We start from the raw sequence: 23,256 nt of genomic DNA on the forward strand, positions 1-23,256 counted from the left end.
GAAATTTCATGAAAATACACATATTTTCCGATAAAATCGGAACGATGTTGTTACGGGAAGACTTAGTCGTCTTTGTTTGGTCATGGAGGTCTGTTTTCAATCTGCATTTACTTTTCAAATTTTCTTTGTGAGCCCCATTGTTGAATTTTGACTGGTGGACTTGAATGGCCGGCAGATGCGTGATTCATACTCGTATTTACTAGTCCTTTTGGTTTGGAACATTCATATATATTATATATTATATTTTGGAATCTAGAATCTCGAGTGTAGTGATAAATGTTCTTAACTATTTAAGTTACAAGTTCTTTGTTGATTTGGAACATTTATAAGTGCTTAGGTAAGTAGAATCATAAAATGGACGAGGGACGAGAATAGGATGAAAAGAGATTTGAGAGAGACAAGTCAGCGGGCTATTACTAATTACATCAATATTGCTCTAACTTGCAACATTATAAAGAGTTGAGAGAAACAATAAGTTTGATCACAGAAAGTTTCGGTGTTATTATGTACAGAACTATTCATTATATTATTTTTTCAAAATGAAATTCTTGTATTTTGAACAATGATTAAATGTGTAATTTGAACACGATATGTGTAGGTTCGGAGAAATTATTGTGTAGGCTCGGATAAATTTTTGTTTGTGACCCTAGCGAGGTCTGAGGTCACGTCGTGGCTGATGGGTACTACGGATGGGGTAAAGGCCTTTAATTTCAGGAAACAACTTAGAAAATGACAGGGATGGAGATTAGTCAAGCCTAAATTATGGTGCACGCACATTTACTTGCAGAGATAACAGGGAACCAATGCTTTATTAAGAAATATAGCTAATCAATAAAGCTAAGTTGAAAAATTGGTGCTTTTGCAATGGCAGTGGCTCTTTCTGTAGAGATACTTTTGTTCTCCTCACTGTTTTTGCTACCAATTTCTGTGTTTTCCCAAAATAATGGAAGAGTAGCAGTTGGGAGTTCTCGAACTGCAAGTACAGGTGACTCCTCATCATGGCTTTCTCCATCCGGTGATTTCGCGTTTGGATTTTCTCCCCTCGGAAACAATGATCTTTTCTTGCTTTCGATATGGTATGCGAAAATCCCAGAAACCGTAGTTTGGCATGCATATGAGGATAACAACCCCGTGGTTGCACCTGGGGGATCAATTTTGAACTTGACTGCCAACGGTGGACTAGTTCTCAACAATCCTCAGGGTGGAGAGATATGGAAATCCGGAACAACCTCCGGGACTGTTGCGATCGGGGTCATGAATGACATCGGAAACTTTGTCCTTCAAGACGAAAACTCGGGGAGCTTGTGGGAGACCTTCAGCAATCCTACAGACACCGTTTTGCCTGGACAGACAATTCAGAGAAATGGGAAGCTTTCGTCTAGACAATCGAAGACTAACTACACAAGAGGGCGGTTCCAGCTGCGCTTGCAAGATGATGGAAACCTCGTGCTCAACACCGTCAACTTGCCAACAGATTTTGCCAACAACCCTTACTTCGACACGAACACCACCGCAGGGACTGGGGAAGGTAATGAAGGTAGTCAATTGATGTTCAACAGCTCAGGGTACATGTTTGTTCTGAGAGAAAATGGTGGAAGATTCCCTCTTACAGGGCCACAGGGAGTCTCGGCGAGGGACAACTACATAAGGGCAACTCTTGATTTTGATGGGATTTTCACTTTATATTCTCACCCGAAAAACTTCACTGGAAATGAAAGCTGGAGTAGTCCTCTGTGGTACAAGCCGGATGACGATATTTGCCAAACACTTCGTGAAGACATGGGTGTTGGTGTTTGTGGTTACAACAGTGTCTGTGAGCTCAAAACAGATAATAGGCCAACCTGCAAATGCCCGGAAGGGTTTTCTTTTCTTGATCCGAATGATATATACCGAGGATGCAAACCCGATTTTATACAAGGCTGTGAAGAAGATGAGCTGCAAGGTCCCAGAAAAGATTTGTATGATGTCAAAGTGCTGACAAATACTGATTGGCCAACCTCAGATTATGTGCAGCTAAAGCCTTTTACCGCGGACAAGTGCAACGAGTCTTGCTTTCAAGACTGTTTGTGCGCTGTTGCTGTTTTCCGGTCTGCAACCTGCTGGAAAAAGAAGTTACCTCTCTCGAACGGGAGAGTGGATGTCAGTCTTAATTCACAGACCTTCATAAAAGTTCGAAAGGATAATGCCACTCTGCAGCCTCCTCCAAAGCCAATTCCAGATGATAAAGAGAAGAGCCGGAACGCTGTGATACGCGTAGAATCAGCACTATTAGGTACCTCTATGTTTGTTAATTTTGTCTTAAGTTCTGCTATCTGTCTCGGTATTTTCTTCATTTTCCGGAAGAAACCTGTAAGATCTAGTACCGATATTGTTTTGGACTCGAATTTGCGCTCTTTTAGCTATGAAGAGCTACGAGAAGCTACAAATGGGTTCAATGAAGAATTAGGAAGGGGTGCTTTTGGAGTGGTTTTCAAAGGGGTGATGCAAATTGGTTCTGGTGTTGAAGTGGCGGTGAAGAAGCTAAACTATGTTATGCAAGATGTCGAGAAGGAGTTTAAAACAGAACTGAAAGTAATTGGTCAGACGCATCACAAGAATCTGGTTCGTCTTTTTGGATATTGTGACGAGGGGCAACAGAGATTACTAGTTTATGAGTTCTTGAGAAATGGCACATTGGCAAGCTTTCTTTTTTCTGATATGAAACCAAGTTGGAGACAGCGAATTGAAATCGCTTATGGCGTTGCGCAGGGGCTTTTGTACTTGCATGAAGAGTGCGGCACGCAGATTATCCATTGTGACATAAAGCCGCAGAACATACTTCTCGATGATTATTACACTGCTCGGATCTCTGATTTTGGTTTGGCAAAACTTTTGCTGATGAATCAGAGCCAGACTCAAACCGCCATCCGAGGAACAAAAGGTTATGTTGCACCTGAGTGGTTCAGGAACTTGCCAATCACTACCAAAGTTGATGTGTACAGCTTTGGTGTTGTACTGCTGGAAATCATTTGTTGTAGGAGAAGCGTTGACATGGAAGGTAACTGTGAAGAGAGAGCAATTTTAACGTACTGGGTTTATGATTGCTACGTTGAAGGAGGACTAGATGCTGTTGTAGATTGTGAAGTTGAGGCCTTGGGTGATCGAACGACACTGGAAAAGTTTGTGATGGTTGCGATTTGGTGTATTCAGGAAGATCCATCTCTTAGGCCTACTATGAAGAAGGTTGTGCAGATGCTTGAAGGAGTTGTCGAAGTGCCTGTTCCACCATGTCCATCCCCATATACCAGATAAGGTTGAACCGCCGTTATTTGTATTGCAGCGATGGTGTATTTATTGTCACAGTAGTAGCTAGCTTGTTTCCTGTTTGTCAGTCTGTGTTTAGTTTACCAATTTTTGGTTTTGTAAGGCAATGATTTAGATAAAACGGTAAATGCTTTATGTATGTAACTCTTGTTATGAATGATAAAGTTTGTTATGAAAACATTTTCGTTTGCTTAGTCTGTTGGTGCTGATGAAGTTTGTGGCTTATCTTGTACGAATTGGACTTATGGCATCTGAATTTTGATTTTTCAGTTAGTTTTTTTCCTTAGGAACTCAAAAACACAAAAATTTGATGTTATCAAAACATAATGGCATCATTTTTAATTTTTAGTTACTTTTTTTTTTCCTTACAAACTCAAAACGTACACATATTTAGTTTTGTCAAAACATAATGGCATACCCTCTTTTGGCATCTTTTGTTGGTTCAATCTTTATTCTCTATGGAAAACTCGTAAAATTACTGTAGTAACCTACTAAAAATACACACAGATTTGGTCTTATGGTAACATAATGGCCTTAGATTTTCATTTTTCAATTACTCTTTTTTCTTATGAACTCAAAACACACGATTTGGTCTTAGCAAAGCACAATGGTCTTCCCTCTTCTGGCATCTTTCGTTTGTTCAATCTTTATTCTCTGTGGTAAACCACGTGAAATTACAGTTACACTCATGAAAAAAACACAAATTTGGTCTTATTGAAACATAATGGCCTCAAGTTCTATTTTTCAGTTACTCTTTCTCCTTGTAAACTCAAGATGCACAAATTTCATCTTATCAAAAGAAAGTGTTGTTCCCTCTTTTGGCATCTTTTGTTGGTTCAATCTCTATTCTATGTGGAAAATAACTCATGAATTTACTATTGTACCCTCCCGAAAACACACAAATTGGTCTTATCGAAACATAATGGCCTCATATTTTAAATTTTCAGTTACTCTTTCTCCTTATGAACTCATAATCCACAGATTAATTCTTATCGAAACGTCTTCCCTCTTTTCACATTTTTGTGGTTCATTATGTAATTGGCATCTATCGTTAGATCAGTAGGTATTATCTGTGGAAAAACAATAAGTTAATTTTTTAGTTACTCTTTTTCCTTATGAACTCAAATCCCACAAGTTTGGTCTTATCAAAACATTATGGCCTCCTTTCTTTTGGCATCTTTCATTGCTTCAATCTTTATTCTTCGCGCAAAAATCATGAAACTAATGTACCAATATCCCAAGAAAACACACATATTCGGTCTTATCGACACATAAGGATCTCAGATTTTTTTTTTTTTTAGTTACTCTTTTTCCTTATGAACTCAATAACACAGGGATTTGTTATTCCCTCTTTTGGCATCTTTCATTGGTTCAATCTCTATTCTTTGTGGTAAAACACGTGAAATTACAGTTACGCTCTTGAAAAAACACACAAATTTGGTCTTAATGAAATGGCCTCAAGTTTTATTTTTCAGTTACTATTTTTCCTTGTAAACTCAAAAGGCACGGATTTTATCTTATCAAAACATAGTGGCATATCCTCTTTTGGCATCTTTCATTTGTTCAATCTCTATTCTGGAAAATAACTTGTGAATTTACTATTGTACCCTCCCAAAAAATGCACAAATTTAGTTATCTTATCGAAACATAATAGCCTCATATTTGAAATTTTCAGTTATTCTTTCTCCATATGAACTCATAACGCATAATCTTATTCTTTTCGAAACATCTTCCCTCATTTGACATCTTATGTGGTCCATTATGTATTTTGCCATCTTTCGTTGGACCATTGTGTATTTTGGCATCTTTTGTTGGACCAGTAGGTATTAATTGAAAAAACTTGTGAACCCCTCTTGAAAAACACATAGATTCGGTCTTATCGAAACATAATGACCTGATTTTAATTTTTCAATTACTCTTTTTCCTTATGAACTCAATAACGCACGAATTTGGTCTTATCAAAATATAATGGTCTTCCCGCTTTTGGCTTCTTTCGTTGGTCCAATCAGTATTCGTTGTGAAATTACCGTTGTCACTTCCCAAGCAAGAATTCATCCCAACCTCCCTATATAACCCAACATGGTGAAAGCTAAGACGAACAAACATATCGACCATTCAAGTCATTTACCCTGTGTAGCTTGCGCAACTCTCATGGTTTATGTAATTGAGTTTCGAACTCAATCATTTCATTGTTCTTTCACCATCCAACTTCTCCAATCCACTTCAAACAATCACATGATGGATTCATTCATGATGATCATCATCCTCGTTTATGATGAAGTCATGCCTAATGACGCCAGTCAGCAAAATTTCGATCCTCCAACTCCTGATATCCGAGAGTCCAGTCTTGCCCAGGGAGTCCACCGTCCGTCAGACAAAGACGATGGCCGTGGTGATCACGAAAATGTTTCCATTGATGATGAGAATATTATTTCTATTCTGGGAGATGATGATGGACGGATACACAGCCTCCCTCAAGAAGGGGTGGATCGTGACGATTTTGTGGTGCCGTTGGATCACCTGAACAGAAGCACTCCGGTGGTGGGTCGTCATGATCATGAGGCAGACTTGAAATTACCGTTATACACTAACCTATATTCTAAGTTCCTAACAGAACGCTATGACAGAACAGAAGGGAAAATAATCGTACTTACCCATATTCCCATTTCCATCAACCTTCATTCTACCTTCAATTTCCTATGTCATCCTCATTTCCCAAACTCCATTTCCGTCAAGCAAAACAATGGATCCGGCAGACCCGCCACCAGCATCACCACAACCAGCAGCAGCAAGCCATCTTGGTTAGTCGGCTGATCCACTCAGCTTTCACCGAAAAGCTCAAACCCCAACTTCACCCGTCCTGAGGAGCATGCCTATAACGACACTATCAAGGAGGGGCTGCAGCGTCACCACAACCAGCAGCAGCAAGCCATCTTGGTCACTCGGCTGATCCACGCACCTTTCACTGAGAAGCTCAAACCCCACCTCACCGGTCCAGAGGAGCATGCCAATAACGACGCTATCAAGGAGGGGCTGCAGCACCACCACAACCAGCAGCAGCTAGCCATCTTGGTCACTCGGCTGATCCACTCAGCTTTCACCAAGAAGCTCAAACCCCACCTTCACCCGTCCCAATGAGCATGCCAATAACGACGCTATCAATGAGGGGCTGCAGCCGCTTGATGTGGAAATTATTTCTCATCTGGGAGCTGATGAGCGATTCACAGCATGCGCCACGGCGGACCCGACAAATGGTACAGTTGTCCGATACGCCACGGAGTGTACGAGTCGGCACAGGTCTTCTCTATATATCCTAACAGAGCAAGATGAAAGCTACGACATAACCAAAAAAAGGAAAATAATCGTCCGCGGCCCAAACCTCATCTTTGTTTAGGTTTTCCTTGCTGCCAAAGTTAGTTCTTTGTTACAGTTCTATGTACTGTTCTCCCCTCTTAACAAATTGAAAGTCTAAATTAATTTACATTTTGACAGAACATTTCATCTTTTTATTACCTTTTTTTCCAGTGCCATTGGTCAAGATTTCATCTTTATATTGCTTAAGGGAGCACAATGCAATTTGGATTTAGCTAAACCCAATATAAATCTAATCTATTTATAAGAAAAATAAACATAAAATTGCACCTCCAATGACACGCCCCGACCCCGATATTCCCTGAATACCAGGATAGGCACGCGCTGGCCGACACCCGAGGGTGACGAAAGCCATTTATTAAGTGCAAATGCTGAAAATAAGGGATAAATAAGGCTTATAAATATAAAAGAATAATGAATATGCAAATAAGGACCGTGTTCAGAGCACACCTCTAATCTAGAACACTAAAGAAAATAATATAAAATTGAATGAAACAAAGGAGTGGGTCCTACACCGAGAGGACTCGAAGATGCCGATGCGGAAGTGCCTGGACGTCGGGATTGTATGCCTCGATTCTAAGTCCTGAAGGGGGCGCAAAACAAACATGAGTGGACCAAGTTGATATATATATAATAAAACAGTTATCAACATACTAACCCCCAGGTTTTATGAAAACACAAATATAATGATAAACATAGGTTTTCCGAAATCTAGCATGTCGTGCAATGTCTCAAATCATCAATCGCATAAATAATAAACACTAGTGAATGTCCGATATAACACTTCAGGCCCCATGCCGGCTCCCCGTCTCTGAGCAGACAGTCAGAGGAAAATGCACTTCAGGCCCCTTGCCGGCTCCCCGTCTCTGAGCAGACAGTCAGAGGAAAACACACTCCAGGCCCTATGCCAACACCAAACCGTCGCCCGGGACGGACCGGATCTATCCCTACGTCCCGTAGCGGAAAGGACCACTAGGTAAGTATAAAACCAGTGAACATACATATATTGAAAATCAACTTCATAGTATAAAGTCATCCATCATCTATACTATAAAGAAGTGTTCTAAACATGTTCTAAATATCATATCGTCATCCATCAGATATTCTATAAGAACATGGGTTATAGGAAAAATAGTAATAATTCAAACTAGCCTCAATAAGCATGTTATCTCGTAAAACGTTCATAAAACATAATCATCAAATCATGCTTTTCATGTATGCATTTATACTATCAAAACATGCATTTTTAGAAGGGGTCCACTCACAGTACTTAGCTGCCGAAGAGCCATGCAACTAGCGAAGACGGAAACGCCACAATTAAACGCCCCTAAGCACATAAACGGTACATTTAGTCAAACTCTACTCAAACGATTGAATTTGGGAAAACGAACATCGGAAACGGGTTTAGAACGTCGAAATTAGCCTAGGAGGGGTCTCGCACGAAAACTCAAAAAGTCAACGATCAAAGTCAACGTTGACCGTTGACCAGTCAAGGTCAAAGTCAAAGGTCAACGCTGACCGTTGACCCACTCAACGGGTCACGGGTTTGGGCTTTAGGGTTTTGGGGTTAGGGTAATTGGGTTAGGTTTTAGGTGGGTTGGGTTTGGGTTAGAAGGAAAGTGGGTTTGGGTTTGAAATCTCATGGCCCAAGGCCTAATTTAAAAGGGGAAATGTGTTTGGGCTGCAACCAAGGCCCTAAGGCCTTTGGGTTTTTAAAATGAAACAAAATAAAAATAAAAAGGAAAAGGTTTAGGGTTTTGGGCCAGAGACCAAACGGGCCTAAGGCCCGTGTGAGGGTGGAGAACGGCCCGAAGGCCTGGGTGTGCCGGAGAAGGACGCCGGAATTCGGCCGGAATTTAGACAAACTTTGAACATCCATAACTTTGTTAATACTCGACGAAAACAAGTGATTCAAAAATGAAAATCGTAGCTCTCGAAGAGACGAAGAGAATGGTACCTCACACGACGTCTAACTCGCCGTGGTTTGGCTGGAAAACACCTCGAAAGTCACTGAGGTCGCCGGAAACTGGGTAAGATTCAAATGAGTATAACTTCTTCAATACTCAATGAAATTAGGTGAAACAAAAAGGAAAGTTGTAGTACTCAGCGAGACGAAGAGATTGATACCTTGCACGCCGGCCAAATCGCCGTGGTTTGGCCGGAAATTGCCTCGAAAGGGGCGGTGCTCGCCGGAAAACTGGGAAAAGTCTCCGAGGTGGTTTCTTCATGGTTTGACGTCCAAAACACAACCACGGGGTTAGAAAAGAGCTATAGGTGTGGGCATGGGTGTGTGTGTGTGTGTGTGTGTGGGTGTGTTCTGCTCGGAGAAAAGAGCACCGAGAGGAGGGGGGAAAGAGAGAGCACGGAGGAAGAAAGAGAGAAGAGAGGAGAAGACTTTTCAGAAAAAAAAAGGAAAAGAAAAGGGAAAGGGAAGGAACCGGGGACAAAAACAGGGGGTGGGCCCTTTGGGCTCACCAATTAAGGTTCAAAAACAATTTTAAAAAGGAAGGTATCCCCCAAACTTAGTGAAAATACAAAAATACCTATTTTCTTATGTAAATCCCGGGACGGGTTCTTACAATCTACCCCCCTTAAAAGAATTTCGTCCCGAAATTTAAAATCACCACTTAAACCGAAAAGCTTGAAAATAGGAAGAAGAATATATGTATAAAGAGAATTCAAGTCAGAGTGGGTGCATCAAAGAGAATATGCCACACCGTCGCGAGCGGGTTGCCAAATCCTCTATCATGCCTCCAAACTCTTACTTTCTTCCCCATCAGTGTAAAAGTAGAAACATACTTTAATAAGATATAAAGTTGAAAACATATATAGACGTAAGGTCAAAAATAAGTACACAAAATACTATAGCGTCAAAATAGTCAAAATAGATATGTACTAACATATAGGTCGAAAACTCGCGCTTAACTTAAAAACTGAAAATGGAAATACTTCCCCCAAAACATTTGTAACGTCGAAAACAAATAATTACAGAAAAGGAAGTTAAAATACTTACTGAAAATCAAAACTGAAACTCAAAGCTGAAAAAAAATGAGAGTGGGTCTCGCCTAAGCATACGAATGTCACGTACTCCGAGAAAAGATGCGTCTCTAGGTCAAGTCCTAACAATAGCAAATCCGTACCAACTGCTGAAGACGAATCTTCCTGCCCACTTGCTTAACGAACCCAACGAATAAGTTTTCAATACCACAGTCGGCCGCCCGTGATATCGATCACCCATTTGTTGTCTCGATAAGCAAGCAGTAATTTGCTAAGGGTGCACAATTTCACGCGTCTTAAATTCCATCTTTCGAATACTAGTTCACAATACTCCTCTGCTAACCAGTATTGCCTGTAGAACTCTCGTACCATGCCGCAAAAAATGGCGTACTCAAACCGAACAAAACAAAAACTGTCGTCATAAAACTCTAACCAGTATCAAGCATACTAACCTCCTCAATTCTTCCAAAAGTGACCAACTACTCCAGTGTTTTGCCAACAAAGAACCCATTTGAAAACTGTACCTTGGGATTCAAAAGAAGTGGCTACCATGTTACTAGTAGACCCAAAAGCTCAAGCCAAGCAAGCAGAAAATGAAAAGTCACCTTTCCCAACAAGCAGTATCTCTTGGGAATCATTGTAGTGCTCAAACCACCTCTCCAATTTTGCTTAGTTGCAGATTTCTAGTAAAACAAGGTCAAAGTTGATGGAAAGTAGGACCCTCAAGTGATCAACCTAAAAAATAAATTAGAGTACACACCTTTCGAGAGAAGTGTAAAGATTTTCCGATTCTCGCCTCGACCGCGCTGGGGTGCCAACCCAGAGTACACTAAACAGATATGCTAGAAGTGTTTCAATAACCACGTACTCACAACAAAAGAGTCTTGAAGTGAAACAGTGAAAAGATGAGTTGAGACGGCACATAACATTGGAAAAGAACCGATGTGATGCCTATGAATTATAGTAAGATAGTGATACAATCCACTGACCTTCTGTACTCAAACCTTCATCCAACTCTTACTAAAAGATCGCACAAACATCACGCTCACGTGCTCACGAACCGAAGGATCCTGGTGCCAAGGTAGTGGAAAGCTACGTTGAAGCGAACACATCACATCATCGAAAAGGTCTACCAAAGTACGATATGATGGTTATGAATTGTAGCAAGATAATGAGTGGTGACCGTTCAATTCAGCGTGAAGACAATGATGCAATCTGCCGCTCACCTGCACCACAATCTTCACCAACCTCTTACCACAAGTCAACTCCAACCTCACACCCACGTGGAACTCTTCCTGGTAAGTAGGGTAAGCTTGTGAAAAGATTATGCTCCCAACATTTATGTCTGAAAAGATAAGAATTGGGCGCACAGTTCCGCCGAATTGATCGATCGTGAATTCTTCACTGATTGAGCGAGAAGCCATGTAGAGAAGGCTAAAAGAACACTCAAGAATTTGAGGATCAAAACAAGTTTATTAAAACTAAAGTACAAGATATCTGGATGAGTGAGAAATCATGCCAAGAACAAACAAGCGAAAGAAGGTAAAGATGCAGAAATAGAAATCACTGTTTATGATTATTTGGTTAATCAACACAGTAAGGTTGATTGGTTCCTTAGCCAAAAAGGAAATAGGTATAAGCTCAAGAATAGTCAAGAACTGCTAATAAGGTTTGGCGAGGCCAAAGACATTTCGAAATTCACAAAACTTTGTGAAAGCTGTTTCAAAGTTCAAAAATTAAACATAGAACCTCTGAACCAACAGAATGACGAAGAAGAAAGATACAAAGCAATCTGTGTAAGCATGCAGTGACACGATTGGCTACCTCAAAGTGATGCTCTTGAGCAAACCAAAGCTCAATGAGTCCAGGGAAGTTCAAAGTAAAGCTCGATCTTCGTACAAAGATGAATATGGTAGTCTTAAGCCATTACATTGAAAAGTTACAAAGCTGAACAGTTAGTGGACAAGAGCACTGGTCAGTTGGGCTACAAGCAAAAGGCTAAGTTCACTTCCACCGAAAGTATGTGGACAAGGTTCTAGGACTTACCGTCTAGTGCCAAATCTAGGTGAAGTTCAAGAAGTCTGTTTATCCAAACAAGTATGGATCTTCATCAACCAAATCCAGCTACAACAACAAAAAGAATTGCAACTCCTTTTGGAAAATTGATGGGAATAGCGTCTGCTACCGACGAGTCACTTAAGAAATTATCTAATTTAAATGAAGTCAACGCCTGAAGAATTTGGTGTAGAGCTAACGGTCAAAGGTTAAGGAACTTGACTTCGCCGTTGAGGTAAGCAAGGAGGTTACTGATAAAACAATCATCGAAGATTCATTCTACCGATTCACACTAGTTTCTTCAATGGTAATGAGCCTGAGAACATTGATTTGCTCCCGCCAACTACCACTTACTAATCGTCGTCACCACTCGCGCTTACTCGCTTTCTCAAACACGCACTTCGAATATTTCAAGTAGTTGCCACTGCAATCTGACTCTGCCCGCCATTCCTAGGGAACGCATGTCGCAGAGTGATGTCATCGTTTCAGGGTTCTAGTTGATCTTAACCAACTCGTACCGTCAAGATTTTTCCGCTTCTCGAGATTTCGGTGTAAAGCCGACTCTGCCCGCAATTCCTAGGGAACGCATGTTGCAAAGTGGCATCGCCATTTCTTATCTACAGCTGGTCTCGACCAGACTTCCTCAAACTAAGATTTCTAGAACACGTCCCTCCCAAATAACACTAACTATGCCCGCCATTCCCTGAGAATGCACGTCGTAGAGTACAAAACCGCTTCATATCTTCCAAATTCAACTCACTTAGGGTTTTTCCGTTTCTCAACGCTCCTAGTTAAATCCAATTATGTCCGAAATTCCCAGGGAATGCACGATGTAGAGTATCGATCCGATGTCGAAAGTCGTCCAACAATCCACTTCATCACCACTGAGGCACAATCCCGACACGAATTCTTGTATTTCAACCAGAAGGTGAAAATTCAAACAGAGAAAGGTTCGAACAACTACGTCGAATGACACCAAATCCGGAAGTCATGACATCCAAATGATGTCATGGCAGACACACTACTACAGTAACAGAAAGTCCTAAGTATGCTCTGAACAAAACCACGCTCTGATACCAATCTGACACGCCCCGACCCCGATATTCCCTGAATACCAGGATAGGCACGCGCTGGCCGACACCCGAGGGTGACGAAAGCCATTTATTAAGTGCAAATGCTGAAAATAAGGGATAAATAAGGCTTATAAATATAAAAGAATAATGAATATGCAAATAAGGACCGTGTTCAGAGCACACCTCTAATCTAGAACACTAAAGAAAATAATATAAAATTGAATGAAACAAAGGAGTGGGTCCTACACCGAGAGGACTCGAAGATGCCGATGCGGAAGTGCCTGGACGTCGGGATTGTATGCCTCGATTCTAAGTCCTGAAGGGGGCGCAAAACAAACATGAGTGGACCAAGTTGATATATATATAATAAAACAGTTATCAACATACTAACCCCCAGGTTTTATGAAAACACAAATATAATGATAAACATAGGTTTTCCGAAATCTAGCATGTCGTGCAATGTCTCAAATCATCAATCGCATAAATAATAAACACTAGTGAATGTCCGATATAACACTTCAGGCCCCATGCCGGCTCCCCGTCTCTGAGCAGACAGTCAGAGGAAAATGCACTTCAGGCCCCTTGCCGGCTCCCCGTCTCTGAGCAGACAGTCAGAGGAAAACACACTCCAGGCCCTATGCCAACACCAAACCGTCGCCCGGGACGGACCGGATCTATCCCTACGTCCCGTAGCGGAAAGGACCACTAGGTAAGTATAAAACCAGTGAACATACATATATTGAAAATCAACTTCATAGTATAAAGTCATCCATCATCTATACTATAAAGAAGTGTTCTAAACATGTTCTAAATATCATATCGTCATCCATCAGATATTCTATAAGAACATGGGTTATAGGAAAAATAGTAATAATTCAAACTAGCCTCAATAAGCATGTTATCTCGTAAAACGTTCATAAAACATAATCATCAAATCATGCTTTTCATGTATGCATTTATACTATCAAAACATGCATTTTTAGAAGGGGTCCACTCACAGTACTTAGCTGCCGAAGAGCCATGCAACTAGCGAAGACGGAAACGCCACAATTAAACGCCCCTAAGCACATAAACGGTACATTTAGTCAAACTCTACTCAAACGATTGAATTTGGGAAAACGAACATCGGAAACGGGTTTAGAACGTCGAAATTAGCCTAGGAGGGGTCTCGCACGAAAACTCAAAAAGTCAACGATCAAAGTCAACGTTGACCGTTGACCAGTCAAGGTCAAAGTCAAAGGTCAACGCTGACCGTTGACCCACTCAACGGGTCACGGGTTTGGGCTTTAGGGTTTTGGGGTTAGGGTAATTGGGTTAGGTTTTAGGTGGGTTGGGTTTGGGTTAGAAGGAAAGTGGGTTTGGGTTTGAAATCTCATGGCCCAAGGCCTAATTTAAAAGGGGAAATGTGTTTGGGCTGCAACCAAGGCCCTAAGGCCTTTGGGTTTTTAAAATGAAACAAAATAAAAATAAAAAGGAAAAGGTTTAGGGTTTTGGGCCAGAGACCAAACGGGCCTAAGGCCCGTGTGAGGGTGGAGAACGGCCCGAAGGCCTGGGTGTGCCGGAGAAGGACGCCGGAATTCGGCCGGAATTTAGACAAACTTTGAACATCCATAACTTTGTTAATACTCGACGAAAACAAGTGATTCAAAAATGAAAATCGTAGCTCTCGAAGAGACGAAGAGAATGGTACCTCACACGACGTCTAACTCGCCGTGGTTTGGCTGGAAAACACCTCGAAAGTCACTGAGGTCGCCGGAAACTGGGTAAGATTCAAATGAGTATAACTTCTTCAATACTCAATGAAATTAGGTGAAACAAAAAGGAAAGTTGTAGTACTCAGCGAGACGAAGAGATTGATACCTTGCACGCCGGCCAAATCGCCGTGGTTTGGCCGGAAATTGCCTCGAAAGGGGCGGTGCTCGCCGGAAAACTGGGAAAAGTCTCCGAGGTGGTTTCTTCATGGTTTGACGTCCAAAACACAACCACGGGGTTAGAAAAGAGCTATAGGTGTGGGCATGGGTGTGTGTGTGTGTGTGTGTGTGGGTGTGTTCTGCTCGGAGAAAAGAGCACCGAGAGGAGGGGGGAAAGAGAGAGCACGGAGGAAGAAAGAGAGAAGAGAGGAGAAGACTTTTCAGAAAAAAAAAGGAAAAGAAAAGGGAAAGGGAAGGAACCGGGGACAAAAACAGGGGGTGGGCCCTTTGGGCTCACCAATTAAGGTTCAAAAACAATTTTAAAAAGGAAGGTATCCCCCAAACTTAGTGAAAATACAAAAATACCTATTTTCTTATGTAAATCCCGGGACGGGTTCTTACATCCAAGATAAACAAATTGTAAATATTTCATTTCATCAGATATTCTATAAGAACACGGGTGAAAATTAGTAATAATTCAAACTAGCCTCAATAAGTATGTTATCTCATAAAACGTTTCGTAAACGTAATCATTAAATCATGCTTTTAATGTATGCATTTCTACTATTAAAACATGCATTTTAGAAGGGGTCCACTCATAGATACTTAACCGTCAAAGAGCCGCGCAAACTAGCGAATATGGAATCGTCACAAATAATTGCCCCTAAGCACATAAAGGGTCCAATCAATAAAACTATACTGTAACAATTGAATTTGGGAAAATAGATGTCGGAAACGGATTCAGGATGTCGAATTACCCTAAGAAAGGTCCCAGATAAATTTCGTAAACGTCAACATAAGAATATTCCACATAAAGGGTTTGGGTCGGCTAGGGTATAAGGTTTTGGAAGGTTAAAGGGTTTAGTGCTTGAGGCCCTAGGTTAACAAAAGTTTGGATTAGGCTTTTAAAAAGGGTTGGGCTTGAAGAGTTTGGGTTTAGTTTCAAACAAATAAAATAAATAAATAAAAGGGTTTCTAATGGGTTCGGCTTGAAATAAAATAAATAAAAATAAAAAGATTTGGGTTGGGTTTTAAAGAGATTAACGGGCCTGAGGCCCGAGCCTTTACAGCCCAAAGGCCTAAACTAACAAGGTTTGGGTTTTAGGTTACGCTTTAAAGGGTAATGGGTTTGGGTTTCATTTGCTTGGGCTTAGGGAATTGGTTTAGGTTGGGCTCGGCGCTGGTTTGGGCTGATTCTTTGGCCCGTTTGTTATGTGGGTCGCCGGAACCAATTGAAGAAGGCCGGAATTCGGCCAGACATTAGACACACTTTAAAAGGTCATAACTTTGTCAATACTCAACGAAATCGAGTGATTCAAAAACAAAAATTGTAGGTTTCGAAGAGACGAAGAGAATGATATCTCGTAAGACGTCTAACTCGCCGTGGTTTTTCCGGAAAATGCCTCGAAAGCCGCGAAGGCCGTTGGAAATTGGGTAAGATTCAAATGAATATAACTTCTTCAATACTGAACGAAATTAAGTGAAACAAAAGGAAAGTTGTAGTCCTCAGCGAGACGAAGAGATTGATACATTTCACACCAGCCAACTCACTGTGGTTTGGCCGGAAATTGCCTCGAAAGAGGCCGTGCTCGTAGGAAAACTGAGGAAGTATCCCGGAACTGGTTCTTCTTGGTTTTGACGTCCAAAGCAAGTACAAGGGGGTTAGTTTTCAACCAGTGACGAGGGACAGACGATCAAAAGGGTTTAGAAACTTACCCTCATGACGGGAATTCGAGAAAAGGCTTCGGAGCTCATCCTCCATACCGGAACTCGGTAACTCTTTCGCCTTCGTCGGGTTTCAACGATGCAGGAAGGGAGCTCGAGGATGGTGGTGTTGTTTGTTGGTGAGAAAAGCCCTCGGAGGGGACTGAGATAGAGAGAGCCGAGAGGGGGAGATAAGGGAGAGTGAGCTGAAGGAGAAAAAGAGAGACTTTTCAGAATAAAAATAAAACAAAGGGAAAGGGCACCGGGGGACAAAACAGGGGGTGTGCCCTTGGGTTCAGCAATTAAGACCCAAAAATCAATTTTAAGAGAAAAAGATCTAACCACAAGTGAAATTTCATGAAAATACACATATTTTCCGATAAAATCGGAACGATGTTGTTACGGGAAGACTTAGTCGTCTTTGTTTGGTCATGGAGGTCTGTTTTCAATCTGCATTTACTTTTAATTTTCTTTGTGAGCCCCATTGTTGAATTTTGACTGGTGGACTTGAATGGCCGGCAGATGCGTGATTCATACTCGTATTTACTAGTCCTTTTGGTTTGGAACATTCATATATATTATATATTATATTTTGAAATCTAGAATCTCGAGTGTAGTGATAAATGTTCTTTTAACTATTTAAGTTACAAGTCCTTTGTTGATTTGGAACATTTATAAGTGCTTAGGTAAGTAGAATCATAAAATGGACGAGGGACGAGAATAGGATGAAAAGAGATTTGAGAGAGACAAGTCAACGGGCTATTACTAATTACATCAATATTGCTCCAACTTGCAACATTACAAAGAGTTGAGAGAAACAATAAGTTCTATCACAGAAAGTTTCGGTGTTATTATGTACAGAACTATTCATTATATTATTTTTTCAAAATGAAATTCTTGTATTTTGAACAATGATTAAATGTGTAATTTGAACACGATATGTGTAGGTTCGGAGAAATTATTGTGTAGGCTCGGATAAATTTTTGTTTGTGACCCTAGCGAGGTCTGAGGTCACGTCGTGGCTGATGGGTACTACGGATGGGGTAGAGGCCTTTAATTCCAGGAAACAACTTAGAAAATGACAGGCATGGAGATTAGTCAAGCCTAAATTATGGTGCACGCACATTTACTTGCAGAAATAACAGAGAACCAATGCTTTATTAAGAAATATAGCTAATCAATAAAGCTAAGTTGAAAAATTGGTGCTTTTGCAATGGCAGTGGCTCTTTCTGTGGAGATGCTTTTGTTCTCCTCACTGTTTTTGCTACCAATTTCTGTGTTTTCCCAAAATAATGGAAGAGTGGCAGTTGGGAGTTCTCGAACTGCAAGTACAGGTGCCTCCTCATCATGGCTTTCTCCAAATGGTGATTTCGCGTTTGGATTTTCTCCCCTCGGAAACAATGATCTTTTCTTGCTTTCGATATGGTATGCGAAAATCCCAGAAACCGTAGTTTGGCATGCATATGAGGATAACAACCCCGTGGTTGCACCTGGGGGATCAATTTTGAACTTGACTGCCAACGGTGGACTAGTTCTCAACAATCCTCAGGGTGGAGAGATATGGAAATCCGGAACAACCTCCGGGACTGTTGCGATCGGGGTCATGAATGACACCGGAAACTTTGTCCTTCAAGACGAAAATTCGGGGAGCTTGTGGGAGACCTTCAGCAATCCTACAGACACCGTTTTGCCTGGACAGACAATTCAGAGAAATGGGAAGCTTTCGTCTAGACAATCGAAGACTAACTACACAAGAGGGCGGTTCCAGCTGCGCTTGCAAGATGATGGAAACCTCGTGCTCAACACCGTCAACTTGCCAACAGATTTTGCCAACAACCCTTACTTCGACACGGAGACCACCGCAGGGACTGTGGAAGGTAGTGAAGGTAGACAATTGGTGTTCAACAGCTCAGGGTACATGTTTGTTCTGAGAGAAAATGGTGGAAGATTCACTCTTACAGGGCCACAGGGAGTCTCGGCGAGGGACAACTACATAAGGGCAACTCTTGATTTTGATGGGATTTTCACTTTATATTCTCACCCGAAAAATTTCACTGGAAATGCAAGCTGGAGTAATCCTCTGTGGTATACGCCGGATGACATTTGCCAAACACTTCTTGAAGACATGGGCGTTGGTGTTTGCGGATATAACAGTGTCTGTAAGCTCAAACCATATATTAGGCCAACCTGCGAATGCCCGGAAGGGTTTTCTTTTCTTGATCCGAATGATATATACCGAGGATGCAAACCCGATTTTATACAAGGCTGTGAAGAAGATGAGCTGCAAGGTCCCAGAAAAGATTTGTATGATGTCAAAGTGCTGACAAATACTGATTGGCCAACCTCAGATTATGTGCAGCTAAAGCCTTTTACCGCGGACAAGTGCAACGAGTCTTGCTTTCAAGACTGTTTGTGCGCTGTTGCTGTTTTCCGGTCTGAAACCTGCTGGAAAAAGAAGTTACCTCTCTCGAACGGGAGAGTGGATGGCGGTCTTAATTCACAGACCTTCATAAAAGTCCGAAAAGATAATGCCAGTCTGCAGCCTCCTCCAAAGCCAATTCCAGATGATAAAGAGAAGAGCCGGAACGCTGTGATACGCGTAGAATCAGCACTATTAGGTACCTCTATCTTTGTTAATTTTGTCTTAAGTTCTGCTATCTGTCTCGGTATTTTCTTCATTTTCCGGAAGAAACCTGTAAGATCTAGTACCGATATTGTTTTGGACTCGAATTTGCGCTCTTTTAGCTATGAAGAGCTACGAGAAGCTACAAATGGGTTCAATGAAGAATTAGGAAAGGGTGCTTTTGGAGTGGTTTTCAAAGGGGTGATGCAAATTGGTTCTGGTGTTGAAGTGGCGGTGAAGAAGCTAAACTATGTTATGCAAGATGTCGAGAAGGAGTTTAAAACAGAACTGAAAGTAATTGGTCAGACGCATCACAAGAATCTGGTTCGTCTTTTTGGATATTGTGACGAGGGGCAACAGAGATTACTAGTTTATGAGTTCTTGAGAAATGGCACATTGGCAAGCTTTCTTTTTTCTGATATTAAACCAAGTTGGAGACAGCGAATTGAAATCGCTTATGGCGTTGCGCAGGGGCTTTTGTACTTGCATGAAGAGTGCGGCACGCAGATTATCCATTGTGACATAAAGCCGCAGAACATACTTCTCGATGATTATTACACTGCTCGGATCTCTGATTTTGGTTTGGCAAAACGTTTGCTGATGAATCAGAGCCAGACTCATACCGCCATCCGAGGAACAAAAGGTTATGTTGCACCTGAGTGGTTCAGGAACTTGCCAATCACTACCAAAGTTGATGTGTACAGCTTTGGTGTTGTGCTGCTGGAAATCATTTGTTGTAGGAGAAGCGTTGACATGGAAGGTAACTGTGAAGAGAGAGCAATTTTAACGTACTGGGTTTATGATTGCTACGTTGAAGGAGGACTAGATGCTGTTGTAGATTGTGAAGTTGAGGCCTTGGGTGATCGAACGACACTGGAAAAGTTTGTGATGGTTGCGATTTGGTGTATTCAGGAAGATCCATCTCTTAGGCCTACTATGAAGAAGGTTGTGCAGATGCTTGAAGGAGTTGTCGAAGTGCCTGTTCCACCATGTCCATCCCCATATACCAGATAAGGTTGAACCGCCGTTATTTGTATTGCAGTGAAGGTGTATTTATTGTCAATCTGTTTGTCAATCTGTGTTTAGTTTACCAATTTTTGGTTTTGTAATGCAATGATTTAGATAAAACGGTAAATGCTTTATGTATGTAACTCTTGTTATGAATGATAAAGTTTGTTATGAAAACATTTTCGTTTGCTTAGTCTGTTGGTGCTGATGAAGTTTGTGGCTTATCCTGTACGAATTGGACTTATCGCTGCCCTCTCTACTCCCTAGTGTTCTTAGTGGAGAGGGCAGCGATTTACGATCCTTTTTATCGGCAAGTACTTGTTCAGTTTAGTTTTCAGCGGCGGTACAAACTTCAATCACATTGGTAAGAGTAGCAGACTTGGAATTCAAAAAGAACAGCAGCCGCAGTCTCATTACACAAAATTGCAGCTGGATATTACTCCTACATCCTTCCGTTCATCGTCTCCCTCAGACGGTTTTATATGTTCACTCTGATTTGGTTTTGTTGCTACCAATTTGCTTCTACTCTACGCAAGCAGATAAAACTTGCATCATCGGAATCCTCCTAAAAAAACAGATGAATTGCCCTTATCCAAACACTGCTTCTATAAATTACAATCCATTAACTAATATCAGCAGGATCCTGATAGGTTCATAATTCACTTACTTTGTACTAATTTTAATTAATTTGCAGGAGAGAAGTGATTTAAAAAGACACATTTCTTTATTTTATCTATTTTCAGCTTTTCGTCGAACTTTTAGAGACGGTCCAACGGCCTACTACTAATTAACATCAATACTGACTTAACTTAACCACATGTGCAATCCATTAGGTCTGGTTTAATACAAAATTAAGGCCTCAAAGCAATTAGTAGTCGAACTTTTCAATATAAGGGGATTTAATTTCATCAAGTTTCCGATGTTGCCATGTGGGACATGCATCAACACACTTAATTAGTTTAAGCGGAAAATACATTTCTTTGTGTGTTTTAGACAAGAGGCCAGTTTCTCCATAATCTAGACATCTTGGAGTCGAATTACGAATCGTGCCGTCAGCTGCTTTGAAGTGGAAGAGTATTTTTCCTGTTGGTCGAATGACTTCCATTGCTGAAAATTCAGAACCGAGTTATAGCGTCGAAGAAGAAGATTTGAAGGCTCTCCCGATTTTTCCATGAAGTATGCGACCCCAATCCTTGAAGAAGACATCCAAGACTTGCCAAAACGTGTTTTTCTAAAATTTTCTAGACCATGAAAAAACCCTAAAACGTGCCTACAACCTGACTGATACGCTATCTAGTCAAAGTAGGATTTCTACAATAATTTTTTTGTTTGGATTTCCTTTTATTTTAAGGTTTTGTTTTGCTTTGTGCCAAATGTTCTGACCATACTCATCCACGAAGCATTGTTCTTCTAGTATCCCAGAGTTCGACCAGGAGCAAAATGATCCTTATCGAATAATGCAATTACAGTGTTGGCTGTAAAGACCTCCCAACTTTTTCCTTGAACAATCAACAAGAAGTTAGTCGTTCATCTCTCGAAAATCTGAATGCTCAATTAAAGCAGGCCACTCAAAAACAAAATACAATAATGCAAGCTTCCATCACCAAATTCCCCAGCCAACCTAAAATAAAATTCGAGTCCAAAACAATTTTGGGTTCAAATCTGTGTTCTTTTAGCTATAAAGAGATTCGAGAAGATACAAATGGATTCAGGAGGAAGCTAAAATCCGTATTGGTGCTGTTGTTTCTATACGAAACTTGTGTGAATTTAGTTAGAGGCGGCTATCCTGCCATTATACTTTAATTGAACTGCAATTCCACCTCCTGTATAGCAGTATTCCTTTCCAAAAAAAAGGTAAGAGAAGAAAGTTAGTGCTCATGGACCTCCTTGTTTTGTTTAGAACTAGGACAGGGTGCTTTTGGAGTTATTTACAAAGTGGTAATGCAAATTGATTCTGGAGTCGAATTAGTGGCAGTGAAGAAGCTAAACTATGTACTGCATGACATTGAGAAGGATTTACGACATAATTGAATGTACTTGGTCAGATACATCACAAGAATCTGGTTCGCCTTTCCGGATATTGTGATGAGGGACTAGTTTAAAAATTCTTGAGCAATGGCACATTAGGAAGCTTTCTTTTCGCTGAGGTGAAACCAAGTTGGAGACAACGAATTGAAATTGCTTATGGAGTTGCCAGAGGACTTCTTTACTTGCATGAAGAATGCATCACGCAAAGTGTCCAGTGTGATATAAAGCCTGAGAACATACTTCTCGATGATAATTACAATGCTCGGATCTCTGATTTTGGATCAGCAATTTTGACAATGAATCAGAGCCAGATTCATACTGCCATTTGGAGAACAAAAGGTTATGTTGCATGTGCACCTGAGTGGTTTCATATCTTGCGAATCACTATCAAAGTTGGCGTATACAGCTTCGATGTTGCGCAGCTAGAGATCATTTCTTGTAAGAGAAGCGTTGATGTTGAAAGTAACTGCAAAGAGAGCAAATATAACAGATTGGGTGTACAATTTCTACGTTAATGGAGAATTATGTGTTGTAGTAGATTACGAACCCCAGGCCTTTCTTGAACAATGGAAACTGCAAAAGGTCGTGATGGTTGCACTTCGGTGTGTTCAAGAAGACCAATCTCTTAGGCGTACTATGAGGAAGGTTGTGCAGATGCTTGAAGAAAAAGTGGAACTACATGTTCAACCTTGACCGTGTCCATTCCCATATACCAGAACTGGTTAAAACCGGCGTTGTTTGGATGGCATGGCATCCAAACTGTGGGCTATCAATCTTTTTTAGTCGACTAATTATTGGTTTGCTTTCTAACTCGTGCTTTAGTTTATGATATCATCGTATTAAGAATTATAAAGTTTGCTACGAAACTGTGTTTTCCCAAGCGATTGGTATTGATGAAATCTGTGGCCTATCTCTTTTCCTGTTTAGCATTCTCGCCACCCTCCCTACTCCCTTGTCTTCTCTTTGTAGGGAGGGCCTGAATTATGATCATGTTTATTGGCAAGAACTTGTTGAATATAGTTTTTAGCCGCAAGCGCGACTCCATCCACATTGGTTAGAATTCAAAATGAACATCTGCAGTCTGTGACGACCTTGTCTTCACTGCTGTGAATACAATGGCCATGGCTTTTGCTTCTGCCAATAACAATTCCAGAATGGAAAGTATTCTCACTGCAGGTGAAGA

General features: G+C 41.0%; 2 protein-coding genes and 1 long non-coding RNA gene across 3 annotated transcripts; 2 read left to right on the top strand and 1 right to left on the bottom strand.

Annotated features, from left to right (window-relative positions):
- Window positions 1-717: 717 nt before the first annotated feature.
- On the top strand, window positions 718-3,481 carry LOC137741940 (G-type lectin S-receptor-like serine/threonine-protein kinase LECRK3). The gene has a single exon (XM_068481642.2). The coding sequence runs from the start codon at window positions 865-867 to the stop codon at window positions 3,289-3,291; it is 2,427 nt and encodes an 808-aa protein (XP_068337743.1). The 5' UTR covers window positions 718-864; the 3' UTR covers window positions 3,292-3,481.
- Window positions 3,482-7,060: 3,579 nt separating this feature from the next.
- Window positions 7,061-15,106, bottom strand: LOC148692637 (uncharacterized). Its single transcript, XR_015953168.1, has 7 exons — window positions 14,661-15,106; window positions 14,491-14,559; window positions 13,799-13,860; window positions 8,803-13,116; window positions 8,633-8,701; window positions 7,941-8,002; window positions 7,061-7,258 (listed from the first exon to the last, which is right to left on the bottom strand). It is a non-coding gene; the product is annotated as an uncharacterized LOC148692637 (long non-coding RNA).
- Window positions 15,107-17,502: 2,396 nt separating this feature from the next.
- On the top strand, window positions 17,503-20,222 carry LOC137742136 (G-type lectin S-receptor-like serine/threonine-protein kinase RLK1). Its single transcript, XM_068481897.2, has one exon. The coding sequence runs from the start codon at window positions 17,628-17,630 to the stop codon at window positions 20,049-20,051; it is 2,424 nt and encodes an 807-aa protein (XP_068337998.1). The 5' UTR covers window positions 17,503-17,627; the 3' UTR covers window positions 20,052-20,222.
- Window positions 20,223-23,256: the final 3,034 nt, after the last annotated feature.

Source organism: Pyrus communis, chromosome 11, assembly GCF_041283825.1.
Source record: "Pyrus communis isolate YQ-2024b chromosome 11, ASM4128382v1, whole genome shotgun sequence".
Lineage (NCBI taxonomy): Eukaryota > Viridiplantae > Streptophyta > Magnoliopsida > Rosales > Rosaceae > Pyrus > Pyrus communis.

Coding starts and splice junctions, on each gene's coding strand:
- LOC137741940 (XM_068481642.2), top strand. CDS start 865: ATGGCAGTGGCTCTTTCTGTAGAGATACTTTTGTTCTCCTCACTGTTT.
- LOC137742136 (XM_068481897.2), top strand. CDS start 17,628: ATGGCAGTGGCTCTTTCTGTGGAGATGCTTTTGTTCTCCTCACTGTTT.